Here is a 17,635-nt window from a genome sequence, read left to right as displayed (position 1 = left end):
ATACAATATGAACGACACATTGAAAAATGTACATGCTATTCGTGTTTTGACAATCTCTACATCCAGGTCCACATTTGACCTTCTACCAATTCCGCCTCATCATCTACATCACCGTACCACGCCACTCCTAACAAATGCCCATCAATCTCGTTCCTCCTTCCAAATGTTACTTCTCTCTCTTTACCCACACTCCTCCATGCTTCTAGCAGATCTTCGGATGAATCGATACTTGGTAAATCCCAGATCCAACCTTCTTTCTGACCGGCTTGGCTAGCAATTATATCCAGAGCATTTAAAAGTGTTGGTATCTGTTCACTACGTAGATTATGGATGTAAGTAATCAAAAATCGATCACCTATATTAATCATCTTAGGAGAGAATAGAACTATTGTCTCTTCCCCCTTCCCTTCTGAGCCATTTTCAGGATTGTATCTGATTCCTACTGGTTCTGGGTCGATTATCAATGGTCTTTGCCAAGTTCCTTTAGTAGGTACAAACTCCATTGTCCCTTCCGAACTTGGATCATGAACGAATGACGATTTATTAGACGTATCCATCTTTTCCAAATTCTGTTTGACCGATTTGGATAATTCGCTTTTGATACCTGGTAAATCGGAGAGGTAGATCCATTCCCACCCTTTTGGTAATTCCGTTTCAGTTGGAGGTACGATCTTCCAAATTAATTGGGTGTTCTGCGAATTACGAACTACCCATCCTTTCCTTTCGCTTGATGAGCTACACCGTGAGTAGAATGTCGAACCTACGTCGGACCATAGGATCGATCCGAGAGCTTTGTGTAGAGGAATGTCTGAAGTGGTAGACGAGTAAGGGGATGGAAGGGAGGATAGTTCATGATGAAGTAAAGACAGAAGTCGAGTAGCGTAGCCATTACCTGATTAGTCGATTGATGTGGTTAGCGATAGCATCTATGATATCGGAGTAGAGGGGGCATACAGGATGGATTAAGTCTTATGTTACTTACGGAGATGTTGTTTTGGTGTGACTACCGATGCGATACCGTATAGATAAGTATTTTCTACGATATCTGATTCTTTACGCTTTATGAATCCTTTTCGTAAATATCTGTACAAATATATATCCGAGACTTAATCAGCCTTGATCATTGGGATAGTAACCCATACTAACGTTTCACATCCTGCATAGATCTCTCCTTCTGGGTCATCTTTTCGGACCAGAACCCTATTAACGTAACGTATCGTATCAGTATGATCTATACCTCAGATATAGGTATCGAAGGACGAGCCTACCCACCACGTTAGGAGCTTGTCATTTATCCCCCAAGGCGATTCGTTCCTCTCTCTCGTGTATATATCCCAGTATTGCTACGATGTTCACCAATCTCATCAGCTAGGATCACTATCGGTATGCAATATACTGTTGAGTTACCTCAAAAGTATTGTCCTTCTTCCAGTGATCGTACCCCGCTCTGGCATGTTGTATCTTTTGATCATCATGGGCTAATCGTATAGTATAGTTGTCCAGATTTGCTCTGGCTATCTCTGTTGTCATCTTGTTTCTTTCCCTTCCCAGTAGTACTCGTAGTTTATATGATACCTGTGGTAGCACTCGTAATCTTATCTTTGAACCTTAGATATCAGCTTGTACGAGTGGACAGGTGATGATGTCAGATCTGTCTATCACGTGGCTAGTAGTAAGACATACCGAATGTATCTCCGAGATGTGGCAGTTACCCTGAAGGTGTCAAATGTATTTACATGTGCGGGGCAATAAGACGAGTAGCAAGGGCGTGGTATCGTAACGATGAGCACAATGAGTATGATTATGATGTACGAGTACTCCCTATGAGTATATATCATCTCAATCCAAACACAAAGTGTATTTCGCACATTCAAAGATACCAGCCCAGCGATCATAAGCTGAAGCTGCGATACAGGGCAAGAAAGCAAAGGTGCTTGTCAGAAACCTCATCAAGGAGAGCTATTTATACACGCGTGAGTCAAGTTCAGTTCACAGCCCATCAATGATCCAATGAGACGTCCTTGTCGCGAGACAGCGCACCTCAATTGCTATTCTGCACGTGTACCATATCAACGATCCATCCCCCTACATATCTTTTCATGTAGTTATATGACGGGTGCAGCTGACACACCTATACATGGATCAGTCTCGAGGAAATTCTGCTCTGATCCGTTTTCCTTTGATTAGCGAAACGGAAACGGACGAATTGTCACTTGCTTCCCTTTGATCACGATCACGAACTATTGACGAATTGGAATGAGCACTGGGAGAGGCGGTAACAGAGGAATGAGAGGTGGGAGAGGTGGTGGTGGTATGGACAACTCTAGAGGGTAAGCTCAGCATCATACATCATAACAAGTCGAGGTGAAACTGAAACTGAAACTGAGTGTGTAATGACGTTTATAGTCGAGGTGTATGGAGAGGTGGTCCACCTCCTGGTTCAGGTTCAATCTCTAGAGGAGCTTCTCCAGCCATGTCAAATACCCCTCCTTCAGCTCCTAGACAATCTATCAACGACCAGTGAGTGGGCTGTAGCTTCTACCGACTTTCACACGGAGGAAAAGGCATAGACGGATGATTAAGGGGGGGGGAGGAGGAGAAAGAACCTCCCTTTGTAACGGGCCGAAAGACAAGACCAGATGAGAGACGTGAACTAATGAATGGAGTGTTTTTGTCGCTATAGTATGAACGATATGAAGAAAATCATTCATCAGGACGATAAGAGTAAATCCGCTAAAGGTATGTCTTCGGCTGTCTTTTCCTGTCCTTATCTGATCCTACGTCGACGTATCATTAATGATGATTGATTTGGTAGGTTTCCAAACCGATACGGACATCTCCAAATCTTCTGGACCAGTTGAAAGAGAATTGAAACCATGGGTACCTGACGCTTCTTCACCTCCACCTAACGGATCTCATGCGAACGGTAGTGGGAATGGTAGTGGAAAAGATCAAGATACTTTCGGTACTTTGGTTACCAACATCCCATGGGACCAGTTCGAGACTAACGAGAGATTGTTCGGTGCCAAGACGGATTATCAAGAGGAGCTGTATACTACCAAGTTGAACAAGAATGGGGTGGATTATAAGAAGAGGGAAAAGGAAGCGGAGAAATTGGCTAATGAGATTATGGGCGTAAGTCCCCTCAACTATCATTCCCACTTAGTACAAGCTGACGTGCTTGTGTAGACCACATCGAAAAACACTCATATCCAAGAAGAGCGAGGTCAGGTAGGAGAGGATTCCACAAAGGACGAAGAGGAAAAGTGAGCTATCCCGCCTATACTGGCTTTAGCCTTATGACTGACATCTTTGCTAGATACTCCGGAGTGGTTCGTGCCCCCGGAGCATATGTTCCTCCAGGTGCTCGTCGAGCCCTCGGTCAGGGTGGTACTGCTCCTCGAGTCTCTGCTCCCCCGGCGCCTACAGCCTCGAAACCCAGTGGAAGTGCCGCTCCTTCCCCTGCTCCTGTGGCCCCTAAAGCTGTCTCCCCCGCTCCCGCTCCCTCCTCAACTGTCGCCCCTCCCCCTGGTCCACCTCGAAGTACAAGTGAAGATCCTTCAGCTACTATTTCCGGTGCTGTTGCCGCTGCGCCAGGTCCTGCCAAACCTGCTGAAGCTCCTGCTATTCCTACTATCACCGCTCCCACAGATCAGAAAGCAGTAAGTGATATGTTGGTAGTATCCTTTGCAAGCCGGGAGCTAATCTCGCGACCTCTGGTAGGATGGACAACTTGGCGGTGTGGTAGATCAATGGCGTCAATTCGTCGGTACGGAACGTGAGAGGGCCGAGGCGAAGAAACAGTCTCATATCAAATCTGAAAGGGAGAAACAACTTGCAGAACTGAAGAAATTCCATGCAAGTTTCAAGGTAAGTTGTTTCGCTTTAATAAGATCGCACAGGGCTTATGGTGGATATCTAGGTCCCATTACCAATGCCCAAGGACATCTTACCTATCCTAGCTAAAGACGAGACCAAGCAGAAAGATATAGAAGCCAAAGCGGCCACGCAGTTGGAGAAAGCAAGGGAAGATCGAAAATCCCAAGCTGGTGCCAATGTCAAGTCACCTGTCAAGATTTCTGCGCCTATGGAAATAGCCAAGACCGATCAACCTAAAACACTACCACCTAAAAAACCATTCATGAAAATACCTGAAATCCCACCTTTCAATCCTGCTAAACGCAAGTCTACCGTTCCCTCGACTAACGCTAATGGCTCCCCTGCCGCTGCTCCAACTGTACCTATCGCAGAAACTGCTGGACAAAATATACCTGTACAAGCTACTTCCCCAACTCCTTCCATGGCCAGTCTCGCGTCTGGTTCCCAAGCCAAACTCAACCCTAAAGCGAATACTTTCGTATTCAAACCCAGTGCAGCTGTCTTCAAGCCTGGTCAACCATCTGGAAGTCCCGCTGCTGCTCCCCGTCAACTGCCTGTTGTAAGTTGAAGCTCAACGTTCTGCTAAATTACATTCACTGATATTTCCTGGTCATCATTCCCATAGGCTACTTCATCCGCAGCATCACCTGCACCTGCATCAGTATCATTAAAAAATCCGTTCTTCAAGGACAAACTACCTGAAAAGGTGAATGTTGACGTGAGGAACGACTTCAACCCTTGGAAACATGGGAATGGCTCTGTACCCTCTGCTTCTTCTGTGGGATTACAATGGCCTTACCCAGGTAGGAAATCTCATATCCCATCTTTCGTCGGTGGACCGATGGGTGGCGGACCTATCCCGATCCACCTGGCTGGAGGGGTTGGCGGTCCAGGTTCATCAGTGTTTGAAGATGAGAATGGTGGAGGGACTGGTTCACCATCACCTCATCCTGCTCCGCCGATTGTGGGGGGAATGCAACCGTATCCTGGATATGGATATAGGTTCAATCAGGTGAGTCGAAACTATACATATGATCGAGAGAAAGAGAGCAATGTAGCTGATAGCATAATTTGTTGTTGAAGCCCGGTTTACCACCGCAATTTGCAGGACAGATGAATAGCCCGATGTTCTCACCTGGTGGTCCGCAATTTGCTCCTCTACCTGGCCAACAACAACCACAACAACCTCATCATCAGATGATACCTGGTCCCGGTGGACCTAATGGTCCTCAACCAAATGGCATGCCAATGTACTACCAATCTGGAATGCCTCGTGAGTACGGCTTCACCTTTGCCTCGTGACGCCGAGACTCATGATGTTAATTACTTTGTGGAATGGACATCACAGAAAACCCACAATTCATACCTCCTCAACATATGCAATTCAACCCTCATACACCTCAACGGCATGGTCCAGGTCCAGGACCGGGACCAGGTGGACCAGGACCACAGGGTTATTATCCCCATCCTGGTGTATCTACACCTCACCAAACACCTCAGCGTGAGTATGGAGTCAAGATATTTCCCTTTGATGTTTGTGTTGATATGCTGATGTTTAGACTAAATAGTAGTTCAACATAACCTCCCACCCTTCGGCCAACAACCACCTCCACAGCAATTCCATCCTCACTCGCCTATGCAGGTGAATCAACCTCATCCTTCTGCTCCTCAAGCTCCGTCGAATCATGCTGGTGGGCCTCAGGCGCAACAGCCTCCTGGATCTGCTAGCGGGAATTAACATAAAGATAGGTTTATAGGAGTTAGGGGATGGTGACTGTATGTAGAAAATGCAGAATGTGATGCATTTGGGATGCCTAATGGATCAATAATTGCTGGTGATGATTAACAGGACGACTGATCTAGATTTCCGGTCTTATTCTGATACTACTATTTCGTGCTGCTATTGAGAGATACAGCTGAGCATTCCTATTCATGATCAGCAGGACTCTATGTCCTCTAGATAACGTCGAAAATCGGAGAGAGATAAGAATGAAATACATAATTTCATAAAGTATCCTTTCGTAGTTATATCTGAGAACTAGATAGATAGACGATAAGCGAAAGATTAGATTATATGGACTGATTTAAAGCGATAGATGAATACATGGGTTTTTGTTTTAGAATAACATGTCACAACACATTTCTTCAGCGCAGCAACAACAGAGGGCTATGTGATGTAAGATCAAAGTTCAGTATCACGAATTATTATCATCACCATCATTTGTAGATAGAGATTTAAACTTACCACCAGCGAGACTAACAAATACAAATCAGATTATCAATTATAGTGTATCAGATAAAAAAACGACATCTCAACTCACCATGCACAACATCCTGTACCTGCTCCACCTGATTTTTGAGGTCTTTGTTGTTGGACGTATACCGGTTGAGGTTGAGGTTGAGGGTAGCTAAGGCGAGTGTGATGGGGTTTGAATCGATATTAGACATTGGAATATACTTTGTATAGGAAGAGATAAACTTACTATTCTATTTATAGCGATTGAACACGAGGTAACGGAGCGAACGTCAGTGTCAATGTCAATGACAGTGTCAATATCGATGAAGCACAAAGATGCGAACATTGACAGATAAAAGGTATACTCACGACCTGGTTGTTGGTATGATTGCTACACCATCAAACGGACATCAGTACCGTATCAATCAATACTGAGTGTGAAGTAAAGAATATCGACAAAACTCAGATCAAGACTCACCTGAGGTGGTGGTGGATAATAACCACCTTGTTGTTGACCGTAACCTCCCTGAGGTCCACCGTATCCACCCTGTTGAGGGTATCCTCCTCCGTATTGAGGTTGACCGTATTGTTGTTGTCTACGTTGAGCATGGCGAGGATGATCAGTATTCCCATATTGTCTTCTAGCTCCTCCCTCCCTTATGATCCACCAATGTGGTGTCAATGGCTGGATGGATGAATGGATGGTTGAGGAATACATACTGGTTTCCGTAGTACTACCAAATAATCAGCGATGATCATCAGCATGGTTGTTTATGGTTGTTTATTTATTTATACTTTATTGCCAAGAGAAGGAAAGGAAGGTGACATTGCATTATGACGATCACTCACATCCTTAGCTGACATCTTGTTTTGTTGTATTCGTATCGTAAGTGTTTATGAGGTTATGAGTATAGACAATCTATCGAAGGATGAATGAATGAATATTATGAGATTGTTGATGCAGTAAGATCTTTGATTTCAGATGCTGATGCTCAGCCTCGTTTTGCGTAGTTGAGCAGTACAGCAGTAACTTGGTACATGTGTTTCCCATGTTGCGTGTAGTTGCCCGATTCAGGGTAAAAATAAAAATCAGATCACAGTCTCAGACATTGATATGACGGCGACGATCGTAGTTGTGGCACACTCCCGCACTCAAACCATCTGCATGGACAAACTACTATCTATCTATCAATCCATCTACCCATAGACAGCCTCATCATATCTCTCTTCTCTACTCTGTTCCTTCACCTTCTCATTCCTGACCTTTCTCTTACCACCACTCTTCTTGCTCTTCTCGGTTGACCCACCTCTCGCAGCATCGTAATCTTCCCATTTCCTCCTTGCTCTTCGATTATACGACGGACAGAATTGGAAACATTTACATCCCCACATGCTCAGATCGGCCTTACGTCGGATACTTCCTCTTGAGATTTCTAGGAATGTGAGGAAGAATAAGAAGATATGGGATAGGTGAAGTACTATGTATAAATCGACCATCAGTATATATCGCATGCATATGATGAGTATTGCAAAGACTGAAGATATTAGGATGGAAGGATTTGTCTTAAGTTATTCACTTACATATCACACCCATCCCAAATCCACTTCCTCCCGTGATACTAAACACTTTAATCGTAGCATCGAATGCAACACCGAGCATAGTCCAAGAAAGGAAAAATAAGAAAATCCTACTTGTCCTAAAAGCGAATTTCTTGATTGGATTTTTGAACCCTCTCCACATCCTTCTCATCGAACTTCCATCATTGCTTGTTTCCGGTCTGTAGTCGTTGGTGGGTAAGTTGGTAGAGAGATATCGGATGATGATGAATAGGAGCGAATAGGTCATTAACCAGAATGAAGCGAGGGTAGCTAGACCTGTGGTGAGGTAGAAATTCGATAGATCCGATGTGGTTGCTGCTCTTTTCGATGGGTTGGAACTACTGGATGAGGAGGAAGAAGAAGAAGAAGCTTGAGCTGACGAGATATATCAGCATACATTGTTTAACACGATTATCTCTTCTTGACCGATCAACTGGATGTTGAAAGGTCGTACTCACCAGTAGCCATCCATGCATCACAACTTGATGCTGTACATTTCCCTAAACGCACATCTCGTCAGCTCATGATATGAGAATACCTGGAATAGCAGTCATTGCTCACTTAATACACCAACATAGTCTCCACCATCTTCAAAGACAACGGTCAAGCCCCCACTGGGACTGACGAAACATACCAACGATAACATCAGCCATACTGCGAATGACAAGATCAGAGTCAATATCGGTGGATGATAGTTGAAGTAATCAGATGGTCGATTGGGTGCTCTTTCATCTTGTTTCGTACGAGATTGACCACGGGGTAGCGGCGTACCCAATTCGACATTCTCGAAGGATCTCCGGTCATCGCCATAGGTTTGATGAGACATGATCTTTTTGGGTTTGGATATGGATTTGGATCGTCAATCGTCAAGCTATCGCTATCGCATGTGTGAGTTTTGGTCGAGTTGCTCGTACTTCAAGTTCAATATCAGAGAGGATAGAGTGGTCTATACTCTTTGTTTTATATCCTATATGTGATGTGATTTTTTGTAGTCTCCTAGGATTTTCGTTTTTGTGTTCGATGTTTTTTTGTTTTTGGATGGGTTGTTTGTTAGTTGTCAACGAGTGTTGTTATATTATACTATGTTATTTTACTTTTTATTATACGGTACAGTACGATTGATTTATTTTTCAGCTAAGCTTTTTAGGAGGGGAAGATCAAGGTGGTGGAGGAGTAGTAGCAAAAGGGTAAAAGTCGATTTTGATATTGATGTGATCAGCGTGTGCTCAAGCGTCATGAGTATATGCATGATGCGACATGCCAAAACCAGGATAACGGGTAAAGGATCCGCAGATCACTTACATGTTACATGTTCACCTTGAAGTTTGACCAAAAGAGAAAGGATCAGTCAGTGACAAAGGATACCAAAAGTGTTTCGCTTGAGCGTTTGCACGTAGTGGATCTAACACTACTTGGGAGTATCCTTAGTTTGTCGAGAGAGTTCTCATATCTGGTGTCTGAGAGTAGATGACAAGAAGCGGTACTCTACACGGTATAAGCTAGCATTTGCACACATGTGAGCTGTTACTTGGTATTATCGGGTATATATGTATGTATGTATGTATGCACAATATCAGTTATGAGCTCCTCCTTCGCCTTGGGTTCGTCATGACCCCCTATCCACACTCCTACAATGCGTCAACGATAAATCAAGCTAACATCGGATTTTATCATGCTTTGACAGTTCTCATGAATCGGATGAAACGGGACTCCGTCTCATGAGATCGGAGTAATACCACCCCGATTGGTATTTCAGGGCTGGGCTGCTGTTTTGCAATTGGCTATTTTCAGATTGGTTGATTGGTTCAAGGTGAAAGCGGTACGAGCCGGGCCAAGATCGACCGGTTGATTTCGGGCCACCCACCCAGACCATACCACCCTTGTTATGACGATTGCAACTAAGGATAACGGATCAAGTAAATACAGCTGCAGGTAGCGAAAAGAGTCTGGATTTGATCAAAAAGATCTGATTTTGTTGCTGTGCGTTCTGCATCCGTATTTCTGCTCGAAAGAAGTTGAACCAAATCAGAACAGACGATCCTTTTGTGTTAGTTGATCAACTGCAAGAGATCGGAAGACATCGCATCTCCCATCCATTGATCCCAACTCTCACACTCACACGACTCTGTGGTCAACCCCACTATATCTCCACGTACTCCTCCCCCGCAATCCACCGGACCACCACCACCACAAGGTTTTCCGAAAACTCACGATCAGCAACAACAAGGCAAAGTGTGGGCTTATACATATCGTAGATACCTAGAACATCAACCATACCCATCAGCTTGATCATCGATAACATATACATACATACCAACAACAACTTCATCACCACCAATCAAGCAACGCTGGTGATCAAGTGAATTTCAGTCAAAATCGACATTAACGTTATCAACATCATATCTACGCAACATCAATCAGGTGAGTGAAAATCGATCTTATGCAAAGAACAGCATCGGATCAAATGCACACACTTCCTACCGACTAGCAGCTAGAATAGACTAGACCAAGGATCTAGACTCTTGATCATCGTGTTGTATACGCCCGACGGCATATCAAAATACAATCCAATACACGCCCTCTTTGCGTTGATGATCCATCCATCGTATATAAAGCAATGCATAGAAAGCTAACATTCCTTTCTTACAGATAGTCAATCCCCCCTCACGCGACAACAAATTGATATCAAAGGAAAGACAAAGTCAAAGCTATCCACTTGAATTACGCCCAACACCGGCTATCTTCTTATCCTATAAATACCAATAACTCGTACTCGGTCTTGTGACTTTTGCCTTCTTCAACTGAAACAGACGTAACATCCACTCAAACCTTTGTCAACTATCAGTCTTACACTCACGATTACGTTGGAGTACACCAAGAAGACCACAGAAGAGATCTTCGAGTAGTTACGTATATCTTAACCAAGTGACGTTCAGTGTATAGTCTATCAACCCAGACTTATTCATATAGAAGACAAATCCACCCATCCATCCTTCTTTTGATATCTTCTCATACACATACAAATACACATACATACGAAATGATCATGACATCTTCACCAATCCTCACACCCTCCTGTCGATCAATTGCTCATACGCCCTCACCATCCTCCTCGCCCAAACTCACTCCAGTCCCATCCACCATGGCCAAACCCATTCCTACTCCCAGCGCGTTCTCCACTTCTTCCGGAGTACCCATAACCTCATCTTCTTTACCTACGAGGTCATTCGTACGTGGACCTCAGGCTAGACCATACAACGCGCTTCCCAAGAACCCCAAAGCTGTTGATGGCGATACAAAGCGATTCGCAGAGATCGTAGCTTCCATGGTAACTCAGAGGGAGAACGAGAAACGGAAATCCGAATTGATAGAGATGGTAGAAAATGTCAATTTGTCTTCTTCCCAAGAGGACTCACGATCTATTGGATCCAACGTGAAGAGGATGAACATACCGAAAAGGAATAAGAGCATAGCCATGGGGATGGTAGGTAGCTGGGAAGTAGAGGCGGCAGAGTTGATTGTGGATATTCCAGTTTGGAGTCCAGGTTGTTTCCAAGGTGAGTCGCTGCGCATGAAGATACACTCCACATTCTCTCTTGGTTGCTCAGAATAAACGTAATGGAACAGTACTAACCCGATATTTTGCGCGTTTAGACCTATCAACCCTCCATGCTTTACGCGATACCACCCTATCCCACACTCATGCACTATTGAACCACCTACTCAACGCGCATTCCACACCGGCTACATACAGATTACTCGCCCGATCATGTGCTCAGCCCAACCATTCTGATCATGCCCATACGGCCTACCATCAGGGATGGGGTTGTATAAGGCTCACACCATCTATCACCTCGCCCATCTCCGCGCCATTGGAGTTGAAACCTTCAGTCAGAAGGGCCAGCCTCGTTCACACCCATTCTACACCCAATGCTCATACTTTGAAAAATCAGGGTCATTCGCCAACTCGAACAACAAGGGTAGACCATGATAATTGTCATGAGAAGGTGATTGTGGAATCTGACGACGAAGACGAACTCGAAATCAAATTGAAAGAGGGATATTCCCGATCGAGTATTTCGACAAGTGACGATGAGAGTGAGAATGAAGAGGAGGAAAGTGCGGATGTTATTGTGGGTAGAGAAATCTTGAGGAGAGGCGGTAAAGAGGGGTAAGTTGATATCTACTCTATATTACTTCGTTTGGATTGAATGGATCGCTGATATTCGGGTTGATTGATGTAGAATGGCTTTCTTGATGACACTCTTTGGTCAACCAGCATTGATCTTGACATAAAACAAGAATATCATCATTTACTTTACTATGACTCGATCTCCACATCCCATTGAAACCCCATTCTTTGGCGTTCACCTATACTTTGTATTCACACTTCTTTAGTGTCACCACATATCTATCGCTTATCACTCATCAATTAGATTATCGTTCTGTATTTTGGGCAATACTATATCTTATCAAGAATCGGAGGAACGGGAAGAGGGGAGGAAAGACGATTTCAAATGTTGTAAAACCCATCATTAACCAATGAAAAAATCACCCAAAAAAGAAATAACAAAAAAAAACTAACTTTTCATTATTTTCATCATCTCCACGTATTATTATTACCTTGTTATACTTTTATTTCGCTATGCTAGGTCACCGGTCATTGATATACTCCCCTTTCCCTTCCTTTTTGTCTTCTTGTATGAACTGGAAAATGTAATGAATAACGAATGCATATTCATCTTTTACTATCTTACTGTACCGATCTGACTTCATACGCGAATGTACATGATATAGTATTGTAACAACGTTTTCGTGGCGCTTTTCTTCGTGGTCATGACCGGTTTAAGTGAATAGGAATACTCCATCTGAGAGATGAGATGAAAGATACTGAATGAAGCATACATCCAAAGGATGTTTTACTTTCTGTGAGGTTAGAATGATGAGACAAAGGAGTGTTGGGCTCTGTTTGGTCTTGGTATAATCAATACTGAATATCGATCTTATCTGTTAACAACTTCACTCTATACAAATGAGAGTATATAGATCATTGAACTGTTCAAAGTAAGAAAGAAGGCCCAATACCTTTGAACTGAGATAAAAGTAAGAAACCGAACGAACCAACGAAATCGCATCGCAACAAAATGATTATACCGCCCACCTCTATACCCCGAAATAGATTGAAGATGGGTCGTAGGAAACGACAGGTGATTTCAGATATCAGAGAGACCAGTACACGTACGACACAGCGGGTAGAAGGAGATACGGACCAGGACGTTGAGAAGACTAGGACAAGGGATAGACAGAGTGTGAATGGTACATCTAGGTTGGTGGCTGTCGATAATGATGGATTCTCTCAAACACTACACTTAAACCTAAACCCACGGAGATACCATCACAAAGTTTAGGAGGCGACAAGCAGTCGGTCACTCCTGGTGATACCAATACAAGTTCTTTCTCTGCTCGGTCTACCATATGTAAGTATAAGTATACTTTGTTTCAGTGTGACGATATAGCGCCAAATTAAACCATACCCATACCTATACGAGTACCTATACTGATACCTACTGTACAGTTCTCAACTCCTTTCCTCCTAATTTCCCAGTCGATACTCCCCAACCTGCACTTCCCAATTCATCAAATCGGGGATATATGTTCATGAAAGATCAACAGGTGTTAGATTCTAGTGAGTGATCTGTACTGTAGCAACAACAATATCAATAGGAGAATGAGCTGATGTAAGCTTTTCTCTTTGTCGGTAGTGTTAATATTCTTTGTCATTTTCGGTACCTGCCTCTTACTCACTATAACATGTATCAAATGTAATTCGCTATTTACAGCTGCAGATCAACGAAGGAAGGGTAAAGTAGATAATGTTATAATGGAAGATATGAAATGGGCTGAAGGGAGGGAAGTCGTTGAGAGAAAGATCATTTGGGAAACTGGAACTGATTCGATGAAGTCGAAAAAGGGAGGGGCGAGGAGGAGTGTTTTGGGTTTGGGAAAGGGGAGAAGTAGTGGATTGAGAAAGTGATGATGGAATTGAATGTACAGTTAATCCAAGTGATGTGATCAAAGGAAATTCTATAGATTCATATGTAGAGTATATTGTATTGTATTGAATTGTATTTTGAGATATGTGAGATGTTTATTTACTCGATTCAAGAAGAAAATGACTTAATCGTTTTGTGATATAACCAAAATTCGGAGTGTAAAAGTAAATTTCTAAATATCTTTAACCACAAGCCGTCAGCAGCACCACCCATCCTATGCACCGTCTTTGATATCCACATTCTTAACCACGTCTTCCAGGAAAAGTTCTTTCAGCTCTACCGTCCATGTCCCCAATAACCTAATCATCCATCCTTCATCTATCCTCCGCCACACCACTTCTCACTATCCATTTAGGCTTATTTACCACCGGTAGTCTTAAAGATGACCAAACCACCAAGAGAGATGCTAATAATCAAATGATATCAGTAACATTCTTACACTCTACCGATAGGCAAAGGCAAAGTCACTCACGAGTAACCGAATACTTGGATAGCAGCGATGGGGGAACCAAAGGCAATGACTGAACCAGTGATGAGGAGCTGTCGTGGAAATAATCAGTATCAAGTATATACCTGACGCATTTGCACTGCACTGTCAACTCACGATGTCCTTGAGCACACCAGCAAGAGTGAGGATAAGACCGGATCCAACTGAGATAAGGAAGACAGCCGCGACCTGTACGCATATACCCCATAGGAATTAGCGTCCAAAACATCATGTAGAAACAAAGTTGGGTTTGCTTTACTCACGTTGAGAGCGAAAGCCACACCGGCGTTAGTGAATAGAACTAATAACCCAACTCTGTGAAGAGCATAGAAAGGTTCCAACCCTTCGAAGAATGGGATCAAGATCGCATTGATGACTGCGCAGACTGGGGCATAGTAATGTAATGATACGATCGGATCCATCTTCATTCCGTGTAAGAGGATTTGAATCATGACTAATCGGGATGCCTCGAAAGCGATAGCAGCGCATTGACAGATGAATCCGAATAGTTCGAAGTGAACTTCACCGTAGGCGGCTACAAAGTGATCGTTGATAATCAGCTGATGAATAACGATCGCTTAGCTGGAGAGGAATGGGACCCACCGAGAGCACAACCGGTTGAGATCATCTATATAGAATATGATGTAAAATCAGTATATGCGAGTTAGACTTAACACGATCATTACTAGTTGTTTGACTCACCAAGACAATAGCCATCAATCTCTTGTTAGGTTCTTGGATTTTGAACGCGAAAGAAATGAGTAAGATGGCAACGGGCACGAAAGCCTGGATGGTCACTATAAGCTTCGCACCTTGTCGATATCTTGCGCAGAGCTCACCTTTAACATCTGGATGAAAGATACACTCAGAGAGAGATAAGCGTAGTTTGACAGAATCAAACTTCCAGAGAACAAAGCTCCGATGGGGAGGATGGATCTGACCCATCTGTCTCGCTAAATGAGTATCAACGATATTTCAGCTTGGGCCCAGCTCGATACAGACAGTGGGTGAAAGACAGAACTAACGGTCATATCGATATCTTTAGCACCGTCAACGAGAGTGGTAGTTCTTTGTAAGATCCTAGTTGAGATGGCCTATTTAATCCCGACAAATCAGCATCCCATCTGCATTAGCATATAGTGATTGATTGTTCCCGTATAAGACATGATACGGTCTGCGTGGTTGATATTCCTGTATATGACTGAAAAGACAAACTCACAGAGAAGATTAAATGCCAAGTAGTCAAGAATACGGGATAAGGGAAATTAAGACCATCGAATCTGTCGAAGATGTATTCTATCACAATGATACATATTCAGTTTTTTTCTGTAGTGCGCAGACAGAGTGATCACTCACTGTTGTACAAGATGACAGAGATGGAACATGCCATCCAGATTGGAATGACTGTAATCATAGACAATCACATCAGTAAGACATCCTCCGTCTCTCGGTATTACCCCAAGCACAGGGGATTGCACATACTGATAATAGCTGGGATGGTGATCTTCTTAGGTTGGTTCGAAGGGGCTCTGGGCTCGGCAATCCTATGTACCAATACTATGTAAGTGCAAGTTGTTCAAGATCAAGATCAAGATGATTGGCACCCACTTTACTTCGATATGTTCACCATGGGTAAGATCCCTCTCTACGTCTGATGCTCTCGGCATGGCCTGCACATCCTTTATGATATCAGCGGAATCCATACATGAAGGGGTACAAGGAGAATCTAGAGTCCTCAACTCACATTGAGAGGGATGGAAGCCTCGACATCTTTGTTATTTTGACTCATCTTTCCTTTTATATCTCTCTTTATCTTCGCGTGTGTCAATTGTGCAGGTTCAGGTAGACTTGAGCTGAGACGTGGTGTCGTAAGAAGGGAATGAATAAGGTGAGTTGAAGATGCTTGTGATAATCTATCTAGATGATAACACTCGTATTACCAAATAGATAAAGGTGAAGGTGAAGGTGATGATGATTTTTTAATAGAACACGCAGAGAGAGAGAGAGGGGGGGAGCCGAATAACTTTGTAAATGGGTGTACCGTGTATGGTGTATGGTGGTGTATGGTGTACTGTGCACTTGACTGGCAAACGCGTTAAACTTGCTGCTACTGTGGAATCTCAGGGTAACTTGTGATAAATCTTAACATATCTATATATGCTCGACACGTTGTTATGAGCTATAAACCCATCTATCAAAAGCTAATGCCACATCATTGCACATATGGGCATCTTCATCCCGATGATAATTTCGAGAATTCATCTATTTATCGATTGAATATACTCACTCTACCTGCCTACAATCCCATCTGCATTCCGACCTATAGGCACACTCGTATACACCCTCCCGCCATGTCATCAGCAGCTTCATCCTCTTTACGGAGACTACCACTCAGAGAAGCCGTCAATACCCTACGGACCAGTACGGATAACTTGGTACTTTCCAATGATGTCAGGAGTGTCCTTTTGAGGTTTGTAGCTAAGAATTCAGAGGCTGGACCTAGGTGAGTGAAACGTCTCGGTCATCAGAGTATATCTCTTCACCTTCATCATTATCAGATACTACACCTCACAATCCTAGGATCCTAGGATCACCGATGTCATCTGGTATTTAGCTAACTAGTTTCCTTTATACAGACAATTCATCCGAACTCATCTCCCACGATTATCTTACTCCAACCCCAATCTAAGCATAAACGTCCATCGTATACCTGATCCACGAGCTAAGCATAAAAACCCCAATTCACCTGATAAAGGTGCAGTGTGGGAGAATGGGATCATGCCTAAACCAGAGATGAAGATTGATTTTGGTGAGTACCGAATTCCTGCCAAAGCATAAAAAAGGAAAGGATGGAGGAGACAATACGATGCTTAAGAAGCTCGTCAAATTGAAAATTGATCGGAACCAAATCATAATTATCTGGACAGGACAGAATTTCTTGCTGACATTTGTTGCGGTCGATCCAGACGGTACACCATCCCAGACACTTCCATTATCACATTTAGACGGAGATAAGATCCTTGCCCAGTTGATCTCTGTAGCAGGTGAAGAAAGGCTGAAATCGCTAGAGGGTCCAAGTAGTCCACCTGACCAGGCGAAGATATAGACCAGGAACGACAATTGTGTATGTATATTATATGACAAGCAGTCAAAACAGCACTTGACTATTCAGTGCACTTGCAGTCATCCGGTGAAATGGGACGACGTATCAAGCTCAGTACAATTTGTTATCCTGATTGTCATCCTGATTGTCATCATTCTCGATAAGTTGACATATGAATAATATACATGACATCTTCATGTCTACATCGTAATATCATATATAATGTACAATAATTGTCTCCCATTTATCCATGCCACTTTGATCCTTCTACATCTACC

At 43.3% G+C, this 17,635-nt stretch overlaps 8 protein-coding genes across 8 annotated transcripts; 4 read left to right on the top strand and 4 right to left on the bottom strand.

Moving 5' to 3' along the window:
- Positions 1–56: 56 nt before the first annotated feature.
- Positions 57–1,530, bottom strand: V865_000527 (uncharacterized protein; the record flags this gene model as incomplete). The annotated part of the gene is made up of 5 exons (XM_066224357.1): positions 57–892; positions 983–1,083; positions 1,147–1,200; positions 1,273–1,343; positions 1,408–1,530. 5 exons carry the CDS (start codon positions 1,528–1,530, stop codon positions 57–59), a joined length of 1,185 nt encoding a protein of 394 aa, XP_066080454.1.
- Positions 1,531–2,256: 726 nt separating this feature from the next.
- Positions 2,257–5,617, top strand: V865_000526 (uncharacterized protein; the record flags this gene model as incomplete). The annotated part of the gene is made up of 12 exons (XM_066224356.1): positions 2,257–2,330; positions 2,407–2,520; positions 2,684–2,739; positions 2,816–3,135; positions 3,190–3,266; positions 3,320–3,662; positions 3,724–3,870; positions 3,923–4,438; positions 4,505–4,891; positions 4,963–5,152; positions 5,228–5,380; positions 5,448–5,617. 12 exons carry the CDS (start codon positions 2,257–2,259, stop codon positions 5,615–5,617), a joined length of 2,547 nt encoding a protein of 848 aa, XP_066080453.1.
- A 457-nt stretch (positions 5,618–6,074) lies between these two features.
- V865_000525 (uncharacterized protein) lies at positions 6,075–6,979 on the bottom strand (the record flags this gene model as incomplete). The annotated part of the gene is made up of 6 exons (XM_066224355.1): positions 6,075–6,135; positions 6,201–6,287; positions 6,481–6,506; positions 6,594–6,771; positions 6,836–6,849; positions 6,965–6,979. The coding sequence occupies 6 exons, from the start codon at positions 6,977–6,979 to the stop codon at positions 6,075–6,077; spliced, it is 381 nt and encodes a 126-aa protein (XP_066080452.1).
- Positions 6,980–7,312: 333 nt separating this feature from the next.
- On the bottom strand, positions 7,313–8,540 carry V865_000524 (uncharacterized protein; the record flags this gene model as incomplete). Its single annotated transcript, XM_066224354.1, has 4 exons — positions 7,313–7,593; positions 7,697–8,089; positions 8,173–8,214; positions 8,276–8,540. 4 exons carry the CDS (start codon positions 8,538–8,540, stop codon positions 7,313–7,315), a joined length of 981 nt encoding a protein of 326 aa, XP_066080451.1.
- Positions 8,541–10,754: 2,214 nt separating this feature from the next.
- V865_000523 (uncharacterized protein) lies at positions 10,755–12,010 on the top strand (the record flags this gene model as incomplete). Its single annotated transcript, XM_066224353.1, has 3 exons — positions 10,755–11,271; positions 11,369–11,885; positions 11,959–12,010. 3 exons carry the CDS (start codon positions 10,755–10,757, stop codon positions 12,008–12,010), a joined length of 1,086 nt encoding a protein of 361 aa, XP_066080450.1.
- Positions 12,011–12,858: 848 nt separating this feature from the next.
- V865_000522 (uncharacterized protein) lies at positions 12,859–13,748 on the top strand (the record flags this gene model as incomplete). Its single annotated transcript, XM_066224352.1, has 4 exons — positions 12,859–13,040; positions 13,118–13,191; positions 13,290–13,400; positions 13,477–13,748. The coding sequence occupies 4 exons, from the start codon at positions 12,859–12,861 to the stop codon at positions 13,746–13,748; spliced, it is 639 nt and encodes a 212-aa protein (XP_066080449.1).
- A 376-nt stretch (positions 13,749–14,124) lies between these two features.
- Positions 14,125–16,043, bottom strand: V865_000521 (uncharacterized protein; the record flags this gene model as incomplete). The annotated part of the gene is made up of 13 exons (XM_066224351.1): positions 14,125–14,173; positions 14,240–14,307; positions 14,372–14,443; positions 14,518–14,789; positions 14,858–14,882; positions 14,957–15,040; positions 15,094–15,207; positions 15,280–15,348; positions 15,474–15,550; positions 15,611–15,658; positions 15,737–15,798; positions 15,863–15,924; positions 15,999–16,043. 13 exons carry the CDS (start codon positions 16,041–16,043, stop codon positions 14,125–14,127), a joined length of 1,047 nt encoding a protein of 348 aa, XP_066080448.1.
- Positions 16,044–16,605: 562 nt separating this feature from the next.
- V865_000520 (uncharacterized protein) lies at positions 16,606–17,360 on the top strand (the record flags this gene model as incomplete). Its single annotated transcript, XM_066224350.1, has 3 exons — positions 16,606–16,757; positions 16,891–17,063; positions 17,221–17,360. 3 exons carry the CDS (start codon positions 16,606–16,608, stop codon positions 17,358–17,360), a joined length of 465 nt encoding a protein of 154 aa, XP_066080447.1.
- Positions 17,361–17,635: the final 275 nt, after the last annotated feature.

The sequence above is a fragment of the Kwoniella europaea genome, chromosome 1 (genome assembly GCF_036810445.1).
Source record: "Kwoniella europaea PYCC6329 chromosome 1, complete sequence".
Lineage (NCBI taxonomy): Eukaryota > Fungi > Basidiomycota > Tremellomycetes > Tremellales > Cryptococcaceae > Kwoniella > Kwoniella europaea.
The sequence above is the reverse complement of the archived record's forward strand: the minus strand, read 5'-3'. Positions and strand labels throughout refer to the sequence as shown.